Genomic DNA, 16,751 nt, shown 5'->3' on the forward strand with positions numbered 1-16,751 from the left:
GTGCTGCCCAGGTTACACTGGAGCGAACACGATCAAGGGCGCCCTGTCCCTGCGGAGTTTTAGCAGGACCTTGTGAACCAGCGGGGACAGTGGAAAGCGTACGGCAGATGGCTGATCCACGGCCTCAGGAAAATCCTCCAAGACTGAGCCTGGGGAGAGGCCTTGGAACGAGGAGAATTTCTCTCTCTTTCCGTTCTCGCGAGAGCGAGGAGGGCTATGCGGGGAAAGACCCACTTCTGGAAAACGGAATAGATAAAGACGGGAGGAAACTCCCACTTGTGAGACAGGAAGGATCTGCTGAGACGATCCGCCAGCTGAATCGCCTGGTACACAAGGCAGACTGCTCTCAGCTCTCAGACATTGATGTGTAAGGCCAGCTCTTGCGCTGACTAAAGGCCATGAGTGCGAAACTATGCCAGGTGCGCACCCAGCCGAGAGATGGGCTGTCTGTCATGAGGGACCCCAAGGGGTGAATGAAACAGCATCCCTGAATACACCCGGGAGGACGCTGACTCCCGGTCGAGAGAGCCTAGGCTGCTCGGGGGGAACGAGACGACCACGAGTATGCCATCTCTGCCCGGGTGGCACACCCAGGTGAGCCACGATTGAAGTGAACAGAGGCGAAGCCTGGCCTGTTTGGTTGCAAACGTGCAGACAGCCATGTGACTCAGGAAACCTAGGCAAGTGCGAGCCCAAGTTGGCGGGAAGGTCCATAGACCTTGTACAATTGTTACCCTCGCCTGAAACCAAGGCTGAGGTAAGCAGGCTCTGGCGAGTCTGGAGTCCAGGACGGTCTCAATGAATTCCCTTCCCTGTATGGGAATTAGAGTGCATTTTACTATTGATCATCAGGCCTAGACACAGGAATAGGTTCGTGTCGATGCCCACATGACTGGTAACTTGGGCCCGGTGGTTCTTCGAGTGAGCCACTCGTCTAGATACGGAGAACGTGTATCCGACGGTGGCGAAGAAAGGCGGCGACTACAGCCATGCACTTTGAATACCCCTGGGCTGTATAGAGGCCAACCGGGAGGGCCGTATACTGGGAATAACGATGGTAGGCCCCAAACCGAGGGTACCTTCTGTGTGGAAGAGAAATGGCGACATGAAAACACGCGCCCTTCATATCGAGGGCGGCGTACCAGTCTCCGGGATCCCAGAATGGGATGACGGTCGCCCTGGGTACCATGCGGAACTCATCTGCATCGTGACTTGTTGAGTTCCCGCAGGCCTAGAATAGGTCTGAGACCTCCCTTCGCCTAGGGGATTAGGTTTTGCCCCAGGTACCTCCTGTATAGCTCCGATGAAGAGCGTCCGCACCTCTTGCCAGAGGAATCGCTCGTGAGAGGGGTCCTTAGGAGGGGCGAGGATGGGTAGGCTTTTGCCCCATTGGTGGTCAGAAGGACCCTAATTTCGGCTCCTTTGGGGTGCGGATTGATGGCCACGCCCGTGTAAGCCACGCCCGCTGGCCAAGTCCTGACTTTGTCAAGGCGCAGGGTAAGAGCGGAGGTTGGGGACGGAAACGTCGGCGCTGAATCACCGGCGTGTGCATGCCGAGAGAGAGAGAACAAAGTGACCCTGCTGCCCTTTAGGGTCTGCAGCCTAGGGCCAGTGTTTTCAGAGAACAGGCCTGTGCCATTGAAGAGCAAGTCCTGTATAGCGTGCTGCAGCTGCGAGGGAAGGCTCGACAACTGGAGCCATGAAACGCGAACACCCGAGGCCAGAGTCATGGCAGCGGAGTCAGCTGCGTCCAACGAGGCCTGGAGGGAAGCTCTCTCCAGCTCCGTCCCTTGCTGCAGGAGGGCATCGAACTCTTGACGGGAGTTCCGAAGAACCGACTCTGTAAATTTGCCCACCGCCACCCACAGTAGCGGATAAGCAGGGCTTGCTGGGTCGCTACACGAAGTTGCAGGGCCCCCTCCGGGTACATCTTACGGCCCAGTAAGACCACACGCCCAGCCTCTTTGGATTTAGGGGCTGGTTGCGTTTCGATTAGAGGAGGGCCGGAGGGGTATGTTCCTGCCCCCGCCTCATCTGGGGAGGAGGAAGAAGAAAGGCCAGGGACAAGCAGGTCCTGCGTGGGCTTGAGCTCCTGGACGACCTCCTGATCCGGTGGGATCTGGGAGCCCGGTGCCGAACCGGGGGTTGCTCTGTACCGGTCGGACGGGGATGACTAATTGTCACCTCTGGCACCCAGAGCTCCGAGGGAATGGAGCGAGATGGGATCACCGGTACGCCTCTGGCGCGGAAGTACACGCAAGGCGTCTAGAATGACCACTGATAGGTCTCCTGGAAGACTCTGGAGGGCACATCGGAAAACAGAGTGCTACGCATATGAAGTGTCCGCACGGGACGACACTGATGCGTGGCTGGATGACCCTGGAGGAGCTGAAAGCTCTTGGTAGAGCGTCCGTCGGTAACTGACGTCGCTCGATGCGGCACCGGGGATCGGTACCGGTAGACAGACCGGTACCGAGAACGGGACCTGCCACCGAAGCTGTGCCGGGCGGTTGACCAGGGGTGTGAGGCTCGATGATCAGGAGTGGCTACGGGCGTCCCGGTGGCTGGGGCGGTGCCGGGAGCTGGATCGGTGCTGAGTGCCCCGGACCGGCGAACGGGATGCTGACCGGTGCCGCGAGTACTACTGGTACCAACATGGAGAACGGTGCTGAGACTGTGAGCGGCGTCGAGACCTAGATCGGAGATGGGACCGAGAACGTCTGCGGGACCGCGACCCTGAACGGTGCCGCTCTGCGGTGCCGACGTAGGGTGGTCTGATCAAGGCAGGCTTGCCCATCGACTATGCAACCCGCACCGGCGGTGCCGGGGGTTGAGGCAGCGGAGATGCTGTCATTGCAATCAGCTCCCTCGCCGTGGACACTGTCTCCGGCGTGGAGGGAATACGGAGCTCGACCGTAGCTCGCACCACGGATGCAGCTTCATAGCGAGCTCGACTACGGTCCGTACCGGGGAGTGTTCCAGCACCGGGCTCGACGGCTTTTGCCTGGCCGGAGTTAATGGTGCGGATATTGACGGTGCCGCGGCAGACATCGGTGCCGGGCGATCTGACGGAGCATAGCGCTCGGCTGCGGAGCAGGCGGCTCGGACGCAGCTTCAGAGCGAGCTCGACCACGGTCCGTACCAGGGAGCTTTCCGGCACTGGATTCAACGGCTCTTGCCTGGCCGGAGTTAATGGTGCGGATATTGACGGTGCCGCGGCAGACATCGGTGCCGGGCGATCCCACTGAACACAGCGCTCGGCTGCGGAGCAGGCGGCTCGGACGCAGCTTCCTAGCGAGCTTGACCACAGTCCGCACCGGGGAGCTTTCCAGCACCGGACTCGACGGCTCTTGCCTGGCCGGAGTTAACGGTGTGGATACTGTCGGTGCCGCGGCAGACATCGGTGCCGGGTGATCCGACTGAGCATCGCGCTCGGCTGCGGAGCAGGTGGCTCGGGCGCAGCTTCCGGGCGAGCTCGACCACGGTGCGTACCGGGGAGCTTTCCAGCAGGGGACTCGACGGCTCTTGCCTGGCCGGAGTTAATGGTGCGGATATTGTCGGTGCCGCGGCAGACATCGGTGCCGGGCGATCCGACTGAGCATAGCGCTCGGCTGCGGAGCAGGCATCTCGGACGCAGCTTCAGAGCGAGCTCGACCATGGTCCGTACATGGGAGCTTCCCAGCACCGGACTCGACGGCTCTTGCCTGGCCGGAGTAAATGGTGCGGGTATTGTCGGTGCTGCGGCAGACATCGGTGCCGGACGATCCGACCAAGCATAGCGCTCGGCTGCAGAGGCGGCGGCTCAGACGCAGCAAGGATATTGCGCCTCTTCATCCTTCAGGAGAGGGATCCATGCCAAGGGTACGTCGGAGCCAGCGACAGTCGTGCCAGGAGGCCTTGGCGGTACCGGCGATCCGGTGCCGGGGGAGCGCGCCTTGAAACTAACTAGCGCTCGGTGCCGAGAGCGGAGGAGCAAGAGCTGCCTCCCTTAGGAGCTGTTTAAATGAAAGCCCCGCTCCCCTTTGTTCACGGATTAAAGGCCTCACAAATGCGGCACTTATCTGTGAGGTAAGATCCCTCGAGGCACTTAGGAGAAGATCTCTTGTCGGCAGTGGCTTGTGGCCGACCGAGCATTAGAAAACCCTGTGGACCGGGCATCGGACCCGGCACCGGGTGAGGGGAAGGGGATAAACCCCGAACCCCTGTAAAATAAAAACACTATACTATTCTACAAACAAACAGAATTAACTACAACTATAAACAGAACGAGAGAAAACTACGAGTAGCTAGGGAAGTGGAGGTCAGTTAAGCTGCGCTCCACTGTTCCAACGGCCGTCACGGGCGGAAAGAAGGAACTGAGGAGCGGACGGGCCGGCTGGGGTATATATCCTGCGCTATAGCGGCACCACTCCAGGGGGCGCCCAGCCGGCCCGCCGGAGTTGCTAGGGTAAAAATCTTCCGAAGAGCCGTGCACGCGCGGCGCGCACACCTAACTGGAATGCATAGGAGCAATCACTCGAAGAAGAACACTAGATGCCAGCAATACACATAATATGCATTCACAAATGGCCACTTCTGCACTCAATATACCACTTGGGCCCAGAAATACCTTATTTGCATTCACAGCCCTAATAAATGACAATCAAAGCCTTTATTTTTAAAAGGTACGACAGTTAACATTTTTTGGAGCAATTCCCAGGTTTGGAGGATTGGTTCAGAAGATATTCCACAAGTTTAGATGGTTCTCTGAAGCTACTCTAAACTATTATATTTGGATCTGTTTGACTGGGTTGGAAATATCTGATTTCAGTTCTCCCTGTATCCAATTTTGTACTAAAATACCACAACAACAGTACTTCAACCCTTCCTCTCCCATCAAAAAGCCACTCTCAATTTTTAGAGCTGTCAGAAAAATTAAAACAATGGACAAAACCCCCAGTTCTCTGAACTTTTTCTCATACCCACAAAGGTCCAATTGACTCCAATTTCAATACTCTAAACTGGATTAATTGGTGTCAGGCACATCAGGGCATCAGAAATTCTACAGACTGAAAAGGACCACGTATCCCACGTGCCGAGACTATGTAACTGTAGCTCAGTATTTTTCCCTGCTAATATTTTTCTTACTCCTTTCACTGCCTTTATAAAGATCAAATTAACCTCTACATGACTAGCTTCAAGAGCCAGCAGTGGATTTGCAGTTTTGTGTGAGATGCCCACACACAATTCCCACAGCTGGTGTCTTCCTTCTGCATTGTGTGCTGTACAATGACCTTACTGGCTGATTTCGGGAGCACCCTAGATGGGTCCCCTGTTCTCATGGCCTCAGGATGTCATCGAAAGGAAGAGGAAAATATACAGGGGATCCTTAGGAGCACAATAGGTATCAGTAGGAAATGAACACAAGATGAGCTGAACGGTCCATGCTTACATTTACAAACAGAAGCCCTGTCCATTATCCAGATCAAGGAGGAGCAGTACTCGCAGTATGTGGGGATGCTGTACTGGGTTGCCTTAAAAATGTGACCATTATGCTCTTCCACCTAGGACAAAATACAAGATTGACAATTCAGTGGCTCTAGTGACAGAGAGCTGGATGCACAGCCTGCTGCAGAATGGGTGAATTAACTGTCAGTACTTGGAGCATTTCGACAGCCACAGCTTCTTTGTTAGGAATGAATTCAGGACAGACCTTCACCACAGAATCTCCCAAAAGAGATGTGTGTTTCTGTCTGAGTCAGTGTATTATTTGCATTTTCTTTTCTGAAGTAATTTACTTGTAGATCTTTCACAACTAGCCACCTAAGTCTGTGCCTGAATAAAATCAAACTGATACACAAATTGGTGTATATCGAGCTGCAGACAGAGAATGAACAAGGAAATATTTCCCTTGAGTTCTGGTGACATGTCAAGTTGTGAGACTGAAACTCTAATGATTTAAGTGTGTTACCAGAGACCAATATGGAAAGATCTCCTTGTTCCTTGCTCTTTTTACTTTGATGAGTCCAATCTTCAAACATTAGCAACCTGAATGGACATCAGAAAACTGTATTTGGACTCTGAAATCAGCATTCAAGTTCCTAAACAACTAACTGCCAATCTGAGCATCTGCAGCTGGGATACAGATATCTCATATATTTACCCACTTCTGTAAATTGGGCTCTTTTATCAGAGGGGTAGCCGTGTTTGTTGCTTTTTACAGATCCAGACTAAGAGTCCTGTGGCACTTTATAGCCTAAAAGTCTGTAAGATGCCACAAGACTCTTTGTGGGCTCTTTTAGTTACTAAACTGCAGTTCTGTTCCTTTTCCAGCAGATGGCAGAGCATCTTTAAAGTAGATGACTCCATTTCTAAATGCAATAAAAACATCATATTCCTTTGACCCGATGTTACAAGAATGGAATGCAACTTTCTGAATTCTACACTATGGACATCTAGGCACATACTAGCCTCTGCTGCATATTACAGACTGATACATTCCATTATTTGTTATAAGGCTAAGATTTTGTCACCCATATTTTTAGTAAAAGTCGGGGACAGGTCATGGGCTATAATGAAAAATTCACAGAAGCCCATGACCTGTCCCTGACTTTTACTAAAACTATCCATGAAAAAATGGGGAGCCTGGTCAGCTGCGTGCAGGCTGGGAGCTCCAGAGCCCCCCACTACACCAGGGGGCTCGGAGCTCCAGGGTCCCCCTCCGCAGGCGGCTGAGAACTGTGGGGGTCCCCCCTGCCGTCTGTTGTGGCGGGGAGCTGCGGGGGGTCCACCTGACATCCTGGAGCTGCGGGGGTACCCGGCAGCTTCTAGGCTCCGCAGGCAGCACGGGACCCTGCATCTCCCAGCCTGTGCTGGCTGAAGTCACGGAGGTCTTTGGAAGTTGTGGATTCCATGACTTCCATGACTAAATCGCAGCATTAATTATAAATTATATTGTTCCTTCTACCAGCCAATGAAATTGGAATTAGCAATAAAAGCAAAGCCAAAAAAGAGAGAAAGAGATAAAAGCAAAACTAGTTCATCTCATTAGTTTTCCTAGCACATTGTTAAATCTCTCTTCCAGTGAGATTTGTTCTTAGTAAGTTACAATGCTCAAATGTAGGCACAGCGATTGCTATCAGCATGATTCCTTTCTGACCATGCAGACTTTAATTCTTTAACACTAAAGCACAGAGATTTCAACTTACCACATCTGCTTCTTTTTTTCTTCTCTTTTTTCTCTCTGTTTTTGGCACCTAAAGAGATTTAAAGATAATAATTAAATCAGAGAGTAATAGTTCAAGTTAAAGTCTGCTGAATTCTCTCAAATTTATCTTCCTTCCATCTCTTCTTATTCTTCATCCTCAAATCCATATTCAGTCCCAGCCATCTTGGATAAAATAACACTGCAGAAAGTGAGTGGCTGCATAGCAGTATCAATCTTGACCTGCAACAACCCTTGCAATTCCAGGCCCGAGCATCCCCCTCCACAGCTCTGCTGGTTCACTTCAATCCAGACCTACAGCAAGCTGGACATTCCACGTCCTTGACCACTCACACAGTTCTGCCAATGCACACTGTGACTTGCAGACACAGGCATTATGGAAAATATTTCAAATGCGTGTCAGTGACTTAGGAGCCAAAATCCCATTTTCAAGTCGGTTGGGTGATTTTGAAAATTCAACCTTAATTGCATAACTGCCTTGCTTCAGCTGAGAGCTCCGGGCTTTGAAAAACTGCACTACAGAGCTCACATCTGGTCCAAGGACTGTGGCCCACAAGAAACTTGCCCTGAGGACTGTAGATGAGCTGCAGCATGGGAGCCAGAAGAGAGGGGTTGGCTCTCCTCTCCAGAACAACAACTGGTGACCCCCACTAAGAGCCATTAGTGGTTTTAATTGCAGGGTAGAAAGAGCAGGGGGTGAGGAACCTGTGTGTGTGAATGGCAGTGTGGATGTGAGAGCAGGGTGTGCACTGTGGTAGGTTCTGGTTGCTCTGTGACCATCAGCTGGTTGCCGCACTGATCTGTAACCTGGACACCCTCACCTCCCCATACCATCCCCTGCAGAGGCTCTTCAGTGGCAGCCGAAGCTGAGAGGGAGTTGGGCAGGTGGTCACTGGGGGAAGGGCAGAGAGGCAGAATGAAGGAACACCTTTATTTTTAAGGCATGATTGCTCCCAGAAGTGGAGGCACTGGAAGGCTCTTGGTGAGGTCTAGTAAACTCTATACTAGGTTCCTCTGCCTTTTCTCACCCTCAGATGATGAAAATAATCTCAAATCCACCAGAAAGTGCACATGACCCTCTACTACCCCCACACTTCCAGATGAGCAGAATAATTGTCCCACTTTTCAGAGGTTGCCAGCTGAACAACTGGAGGCGCAAAGCATTACACTTATTTTTACTGGCGGCCTGCAGCCTGCCTCATCCCCAAGGCTTCGCAGCAATGTGGCTGCCCACTTTGGCAGTCTACAGCATCATCCCAGAGGTACGGTGAGAAGGAGGCAGACTGGTTCCCTGCATACCTTTGCAGCAGTGTAATCCAGAGGTTTGTATTCGGTCATATACTCATCAAGGAATACTTTAAAGGTGTTGACCCAAACTTTGACAGGTGATTCACTCCAATCCCTCTGCTCTTGCCTCATGGTTTTCTCCAGAATCTGCTCGAACAGGGCATACAGGTCTTTATACCGGATGCTCTTCCCATCATCCATCTTATAGAAACAAAAGGATCAGAAAAAGGACTTTAATAGGACAGATTTCCATATATTCAGAAAGTTGTTCCAGCCCTGACTGGCACACTTGGCCCTTTAATGTGGGTAAGTACAAGATGTGGGTAATGTGGGTAATGTGGGTAAGCTAGTTTGTCCATTGTTATTTCATAGAACACACTGTACAGTACAGTGGCTTGTTGGTGGATTGAACAGCAAAAGAGAGATCAACTGAGCAGGCTACCAGCTACATGAAGTGCTGAACTGCATGAAAGTGCTAGAGAATTTTTGTTAGTTTTGGGAAGTAACAAGCCTTATCTTATAACATACAATGCAGATCTATACAGACGCTCAAAGGGCAAAGACTTCCGAGTTTGTATAAGTTCTATCACTGGAATTTTAACATCAATGTTTCCAGCACTTTGGGTAGCTGTAACAGTTTACTACCTCCCATTTAATTGTGCACATTCTAACCTACAATGTAGCTTTGGCTTCTCAGCAGCATATGATTGAGGTTTGGACCAGTACAAGACCCACTGTAGGTTAGAATACTACCTGCACTACTGTGATGGGGTTACATGCTGCTGAAGGTAGGGTTTATCAGGGAGTCATTACACCAGATTTACAATTTTACAGAACCAACAGCATTTGAGTAGATTGTAAAGCATCTCACTTTCAAGGCACCCAGACACAGCACACAGCTTACGGCGAGAGGAGCATATGTATTTCACTGAATGAACTTTTTAAATCCATAAAGTTTCTGCCCTCCTTTGAGTCTCCGCCACCATTTTAAGGTGCATTAAAGATGCTGTAGTTTGGTTTTGTTGTGGGAAACTAGGGCACCTTTCCTTCATTTCTTCCTTGGTGTAAAGTTTTCTATGTGCTACTCTTCTAAACTGGTACTTGACATGACAGCACCTTTACTTACCGCCAAAGCTGATGAGTAAAAGCTAAAGATGTTTTGCCGGAATTCTTTTAATGCTTTCTTAAACACCACATCCACAAGTGTGTCCTTCTTACTATCTTCATTATCCAGATCATTCATCTGGGAACCATAGAAAGAATTACAATATTCTAATTTTATGCACCAGCACCACTTATTAAGGAGAAACTGCCCTCTTATAAGCAGATTACATTGTTCGATATTGCTAGGTTATGAGAATACACTTTGATTTTTGCATTTAGACATTATTTCCTTGCCAGCCAGTTAGCCAATCAGACCAATGACTTCCTGAAGACCTTTCATTTTGTTCTGATGGTGCAGAACTAAAATATCCAATTGGCTGATCAGTTGTTTTCCTTTGGAGACCAAAGAGGAGTATTTTCTCTCTCTTCCAGTATTAAAAAAATGTATTGATTAAGTAAACCCTGCCCACCAGATTGACTGTGAACAACACAATAACATGGGTAACTCTGGAAAATTATTTAGAATGGCTATAGTCAAGATTGAAGCTTTTGATCTAAAACTGTCATCTCAGTTGTGGTATAAATGTTGCCACTGCTGCTCTTTTAAGAGGTGACCCTGATTATGTAATGTACAAGACAGCAGCACTTTATCTGTCTTTTGTTCTCTATTGTAGTTATGCTGAAGTAAAAATGGCCGAGCGTACCTTTTTCAGAAGAAACTCATCCATGCTTTTCAAGTCACCAGCACTGGTTATGATCTGCAGAGAGTCATTCTGCCACTGTACAGGCTCCAGTGCCAAGCTGCTGATCTTCACGCTGCGCTTACGCTTCACTTTGGGAGATGGCTCCTTGTTCTCCTTAAATTCCCTTCTGTAGATGCCTGACAGCTCTGGACTCCTTGGGGGTGTCAGGTGATGCGGCCCCAACTCTACAATTAAAAGTTAGGAAAGAGAAATGCAGATTATGATTGTTTTTTGAGCGCCCAGAAGTGCCATTGTGTTGTTAATTTCTTACCACTTTTCATTATTAAAGCTTAAAATGCTGCAATATTTAATCTCAGAAATGTCTACTCAAATGTGGTCAGTGCACAAATAATAAAGATGATTTTCCCAAATGCCAGTACTTCAAGTTCCACCCAGGACCTGAAAATCAAGCTGGAGTCTCTCTTTCACCACCACCAACAATTCTGTGATGGGAACTTAGAGAAGAATTCTGCTGATAAAGTGCAAACCAGAAGAGAACCCAGCTCACTCTCTCTCCAAGCTGTACTGATGGTCATGATAGGGTAACAAGGAAGAAAAAAAAATAGTCACTAAAGTTAGCAGATATGACTCTGAATATTCACAGGGAGCAGAGTAGGAAAGTGTCATATTTGTACATCACTTATCAGCGTGGAATCAACCTAGCCCCTTTGCCTGTTTCTTCCTCTGTCCAAGGGGGAGAACACCTGCCTACCTCAAAGTGGTGCAATGAGAATGTTAGTTATTTAGTGGTTGTACAGCACTTTCAAAATGGAACGTGCCAAATATTATTAGACAGGCATTTCCTGCAACTTATGGAGAAGACAGAAGCCCTACACAAGGGAGAACAAATAGCCATCTCTGTATCCTAATTCTGCTGCCTCCCACAGAGTCCAGAAGGAAGTGGGAGATTCTTAAGAGAAGAGAAAATGTTTTTCAGAAGCATTTTCTGCAGAGATCCCAGCACATTAAATAAGAAAATAAGAGAGAAAGTACTCAGAGCAGTAATGCAGCTTTTAGGCTCAGCTGGAATGGAAGGCTCAGTGGTGAGCTAGTCATCAAATCTGATGTGTGTGACCTTTCTAGAGACACATGTCCAAAGCTAGCGAGAGCTGAATTTATTTCCTTTCAGATGCTTGAATTTATTTTAAAACAACACCACATTTAGAGTTTTCTTCCCTTAAATTATTGATACATGTATTTATAAACCAAAGTTTCTTGTTTATGACATTGTTTTGACTAGTTAGCCTAATTTTTTTTAAAGTAGTCAATGTGTTTCCTGTCTTCAATCCTGCACCCATGCGCTCACCTGACCTACTCAGGAAAATTCTCTAATTCTGCAGTGAAAACTAGCATCCACTCTAATTCCATCACTCTAATATATAACCTCATTCATTCACTAACAAGAATTTAATTACATATTTTGAAGTTTTTCTTGATAAAGGAGATTCTGTCCAACTCTGCTACAAACGTCAACATGGAAGCTGTAAAATCTCTGCTTGATTATAAGAGTCTCTAGATGTATTTACACCAATTAAATGAACTTCATATTACTACATCATTGTTTAACACTTACTGCTCAGTTTCAAAATGGTTATGGTCTCTATCTCCAAGAGGCTACATCGAGTACAACTTTGCAGACCCCTCAAAACACCTGAAAATAGCTTGGCAAAACTGCCACATATCCCTCCCCACACATTTACCTTCACCAAGCTGGAGGCCAGGAGTCACCTCTATGTTTGGTTCCTCTTGCTCTGTATACAGCTCAAGCAGCTCAGACTGGGTCGTAAGCTTCTCTCTGGCTGTTTTCTTGTCTCCCTGTTTCCCTTTCACCCAGAATCTCATCTTGGCTCTCTGAGGCCTGTAAATAGGTGAGAAAAGAGAAATTGCTTTAATTCAGATGATTTCCATTTTTTTCCAAATCTAACTGATTCCCATGCACCTTCCTCACTTCTAACACCAACAAAACCTGTACAACTGCATTTTGGAACATGGATCTATTTCACTGTTGGGAAATCTAGGCAAAAAAGAAAAGCACTAAGTATTCATCCTAGCTGGTGTCTAGTTTGGATGGAGCTGGGCTTTCTCCGATGGGGAAAAGGATAAAGTCAACATATGGCCCACTCAGAACGACTCTGTAATCCAGTCTGAAATTGACTCTGGAACTGTGTGTCTTGGATTTCAACACTACAGTTAGCACTGAAATACACTTCAGAATTCTATTTGCCACTGTTTCTCAATGATAATTTATCTTTAGATAAGTCTACATTGCTTAAGTTAATACTGGATACTGAACTTATATTAAATATGTATTTTCATTCAGTGTTAAAGGGACTTTGGAAAGAATTCTGTACCGAGTGATTAAATTGTACTTCTTTAGCAAGATGTGGGTCTTACACTGTAATGTTTATTTAATTTCATTGTGCATTCTTCCCTGTCTCCTTGATTGACACAACACAGTGATTCTCACACAATGTTCTATTTCTACCCAGGCCTGTGATTTGTTCGGATTCTTGTAGTTAGTTTTAAGGGCCACATTTTCAAAAACACACACTTAGGTGGTATGAACCATCACAAATGAAATACAGGGAAACTGCAAGTTACTTTGACAACTGGATGGTTTTGCACAGATAATTTGGTACTCATTTTTGAAAATTAAGGCCCATATATCTTGCTACATAAGGGTTCTTGGTTTTATTATCCCATTCTTTTGTAATATGAAATAAAACTTTTTAATCTAACAAAAATCTCAATCCTTAGGTTTAACCTTCAAAGGAATTCTTGAAAAGACAGAATGAAAATCCAGTGAATGAGCCAGTTGCCCTAATGTCTGAAGAGAATCAAATATGACATGGGTTAGACTCATTCTCTCCCATCATTTCAGCTCTCCCCCCACCAGGTATATATTTCTTACCTTCCGTCGGCAGGCAGATTCTTCTGAACAGTTGCCAGCTTCCCAATCTCACCCTGAGACATTGTTTTATGAAGCTTTGTTTGGCCTTCACTTGATGTGAAACGCTGCAATGTCTGCAACAATTACAAGTATAAAAATACTTTAAAATCAAGAGACTGGTTAGCATTGCAAGTGACACAGACCTCCTAGAACAATTTGAGATTTCAGCTGCTACACACAAAAAATTGAAAATGTTACATGCTATCATTAAAATGTGTACTGATTTCTGTTTGGTTGTCAAAAAATTAACAATTGGGTGAAACCTAAATGGATAGGCCTGGTCCAAACTACTGATGATCCACGTGCAGGCAACAAGAAACCTTAATGCCTCCTAGAAGAGCAGAACATTTTAAGTACAGCAAAATATACATACTGGCTTCAGCACTGTATTTAACTACATATTTTCACACAGAATTAACAAAACAACTCCTTCCCAAAGGAGCATCCCTTAAACTAGATTTAGCAATGGATATTTTAAACTGCTTCACACAAACCCACAGTTGTCCACATTACAAAGCAACCAAGAATGTTCAGCCAGTTGGAACACTAAACTGACTGATCAATCCAACTCTTCCTTTTAGAAGAGGGATGTCTACAACAGAATTTCCAACAGATACTCCCAGCTAACAATGAAATTGTCAATAGAGCCAACATATCAGGGTACCCTATAAGATATTAATACATCCTCCTCAGTATTCAAGTTTTAGTGTGGATTCAACTCTGAAGAAGACTTAAAAAAATATTGATTTGTCCAAAGTGCTAGTGCACTGACCTGCTAAAATGAAGATACACCATTTAGGAGGAGGTAATATAAAGAAATTACATATGCTATGTTCAATCACTAACAGCATAATTCATAGTTCTTTCAACAGCTTATAATGCTGTGGGTACATTTTGAAGTATGAATGGATTTAAATCACACAGTTCATTAAATTCAATAAGAGTTCCATGAACAATACTGTAGGCAAAGCTTTGAAAATATATGCTTTTTTGGGTTGTCTATTTGATTTTAAGTATTGCCTTATTTTGATTATTTCTCAATATTACAGAGATGGTATTTTCTTAATCTCCCTCACATGTTATAATAGAGAGGCTGTTTTCACAATGTTTTGTCGAATTTGGTTTGAAAGAGCAATGGTTATGGTTCTAAAAAGTTGTCCAATATCATGTCTTGAGGCAGCCAGTGGAGGTTGGTAATTTAATTCTAATCTATGTACTTTCATAGCCCCATCACTGTAGTGTCCAAGAACAAATAATTAAAAATTAGAAATACATAATAAATATTTTTCCCTGCCCCGGCTATAGGAGGAAATGGTTTGATTAGTTGATAGTATTTTTTGTTTGTTTCTTCTCTCCTAAAAGAAAAAAGCCTGGTGAAAGTTGTGACTTTAAGTAGATCCTTTTTCATTTGGCATGTGAAGCTATACATGCATGATATTCCTGAAGCAGCAGGAGAAGAGATTTGGCCATATTAAACAAGAGGATTAGCTGAAGAGGGTCTGTTTAATCATCCAGCTTCTGCAAATACTGATGAGATTTGGTGACTCCATCAATGTGACTACTGAAAGAAAACTGCAGCCATTTCTCTCAGCTGAGCAGCCTGAAAGATCACAGGGTGAGAAACATTTCTTGACATGTTAAAAATGTCAGGTCATTAACGCAACTATTTTCTGCTAAAATTGGGATTTCTGAACCTGACTTCTGGTTGTGACCATCTTACTGAAAACATCACATTTGGCATAAACACCACCGGAGCTGGAAGTCAGACTTTGTAAAACCAGATTGTATGTTACAATCAAAAAGCCATTGGTGGTTCATGCTCACAGAACCTTTACAGGAGTGTCACCTTTTCCAGCAAGATGAGTGTTATGAGGCATTGTAATGCATTTCAAGGAGTGTGGTCTCTTTCTGGTCTATACAACTGTTTTTTTAAAATGAAAACACTATGATCAGCTGAAGATGCTGACATGTTTAATGCATTTCTTTCAATATAACCATTTTTTCCATTGTACCCATGAGTAATCTATATTTAAAAAAGGTTTAAACCAAAATTACATAAAATATGGATTCCAGGAGAATAACATTCACTGTGTAATGAAAAACCTGTTACTGTCGAACAGCCTATTTTATTTCTTTTACGTATGTTGTTTTCCAGACATTTAAAGTGTTTTATCCCTTTCAGCCAGCAGATGGCAGCATATGCAGAGCACTACCAACACTGAAATAAGAAGCTGCATAATAATTCAAGCTTGTGGATTTTCTCCAACAAAGGTCAGCTGTGCAGCACTGAGGCTCAGAATAAGATCCCAATCTCCTTCCAGTATTTTGATTAGTCTATTTCTGTTGTGTTAAAGATATGTTTTAAATACCTCAAGAAACTAGAAAAAAAAACTTTCATATTGAAATGACAGTAGCTGTTCACGTAGATATATGGATACAATGAAATACCTATTTCAGTAACTGATACCTCAGATGCTCATGAAAGTAGGTACAGTTTGTACAAACCTCACAGTTTAAAAATAAGCCTGTTAAAATATTTGTCTCAATGACTGCAGTTTGACTAAGTGGATTCAACCCTATTTTGTGATCACTTATCAACCGAAACTTCTTAGCTCTGATATGTGTAAAAATAAGACGTTATAGGGGAATTTCTCAACAGTGCACTTCTGTGTTTTGGGATCTTTCTGGTACTGCACTTTGCAAATGAAAGCCACTCATGTAGTCTGAGTGCACACGACTGGACACATTAAGCTTGGTTACTACTGTAAGCAGTAAAGGGGAAAGAAATATGTCCATGTTTGCTGTCCTCTTGGCCTAGATATGCTCTGCTTCAGCTTAAAACAAGCTCCATGTTGGTTCTGGCAGCAATGGCTGTGGGAATTCCAAAAGTAGCGTGGAAGGTTTGTTGTGCTGGTCCGTAGGCCAATACCACAATGTTCTTCCAGCTCACAGCTAGTGTATAGCCATCCTCACATCTGATCTTGCAAATCAAAGCAACCAAAAGCTTGTGTGCACACAGGGTATGTCTACACAGCAAAGAAAACCCCACGGCTAGCCCATGCCAGCCGACTCGGGCTCACAGGGCTGTTTCATTGCTGTGTAGACTTCCAGGCTGGGGCTGGACTGGAGCCTGAATTCTAGGACCCTTCCACCGCGCAGGGTCCTAGAGCCTGGGCTCCAGCCCAAGCTCGGAATTCTACACAGCAGTGAAACAGCCCCACAGGCCAAGCCCAAATCGGCTGGCATGTCTGCACAGCTTTTCTTTGTTGTGCAGACATACCCACAGAGGCTTTACATACAATGGTGCTGGTAGTGTGGTTTTTTTAGACAAGTCTGATGAAAGGATCTGTGTATGCTTTTTACATTAAGAGCATGACATGAAATCAGATTTTTCATAGAAAGAACGTGGTGCGGATGTGATAACTAAAGCTGATGTAATTTTCTTGGTAATAAATAGTTGGAA

At 45.8% G+C, this 16,751-nt stretch overlaps 1 protein-coding gene across 2 annotated transcripts in view; it reads right to left on the reverse strand.

Annotated features, from left to right (window-relative positions):
* MYO9A (myosin IXA) overlaps positions 1-16,751 on the reverse strand; it is a 480,816-nt gene that overhangs the window by 29,080 nt on the left and 434,985 nt on the right. For both annotated transcript variants that reach the window (XM_044979720.1, XM_044979719.1), the window contains 7 exons: positions 13,250-13,362; positions 12,039-12,196; positions 10,300-10,523; positions 9,618-9,734; positions 8,504-8,692; positions 7,188-7,235; positions 5,432-5,543 (listed from right to left, as the gene is read on the reverse strand). In XM_044979720.1, coding sequence (XP_044835655.1) covers positions 5,432-5,543; positions 7,188-7,235; positions 8,504-8,692; positions 9,618-9,734; positions 10,300-10,523; positions 12,039-12,196; positions 13,250-13,362 — 961 coding nt within the window. The remainder of the gene's footprint in view (positions 1-5,431; positions 5,544-7,187; positions 7,236-8,503; positions 8,693-9,617; positions 9,735-10,299; positions 10,524-12,038; positions 12,197-13,249; positions 13,363-16,751) is intronic.

Source organism: Mauremys mutica, chromosome 11 (assembly GCF_020497125.1).
Source record: "Mauremys mutica isolate MM-2020 ecotype Southern chromosome 11, ASM2049712v1, whole genome shotgun sequence".
NCBI lineage: Eukaryota > Metazoa > Chordata > Testudines > Geoemydidae > Mauremys > Mauremys mutica.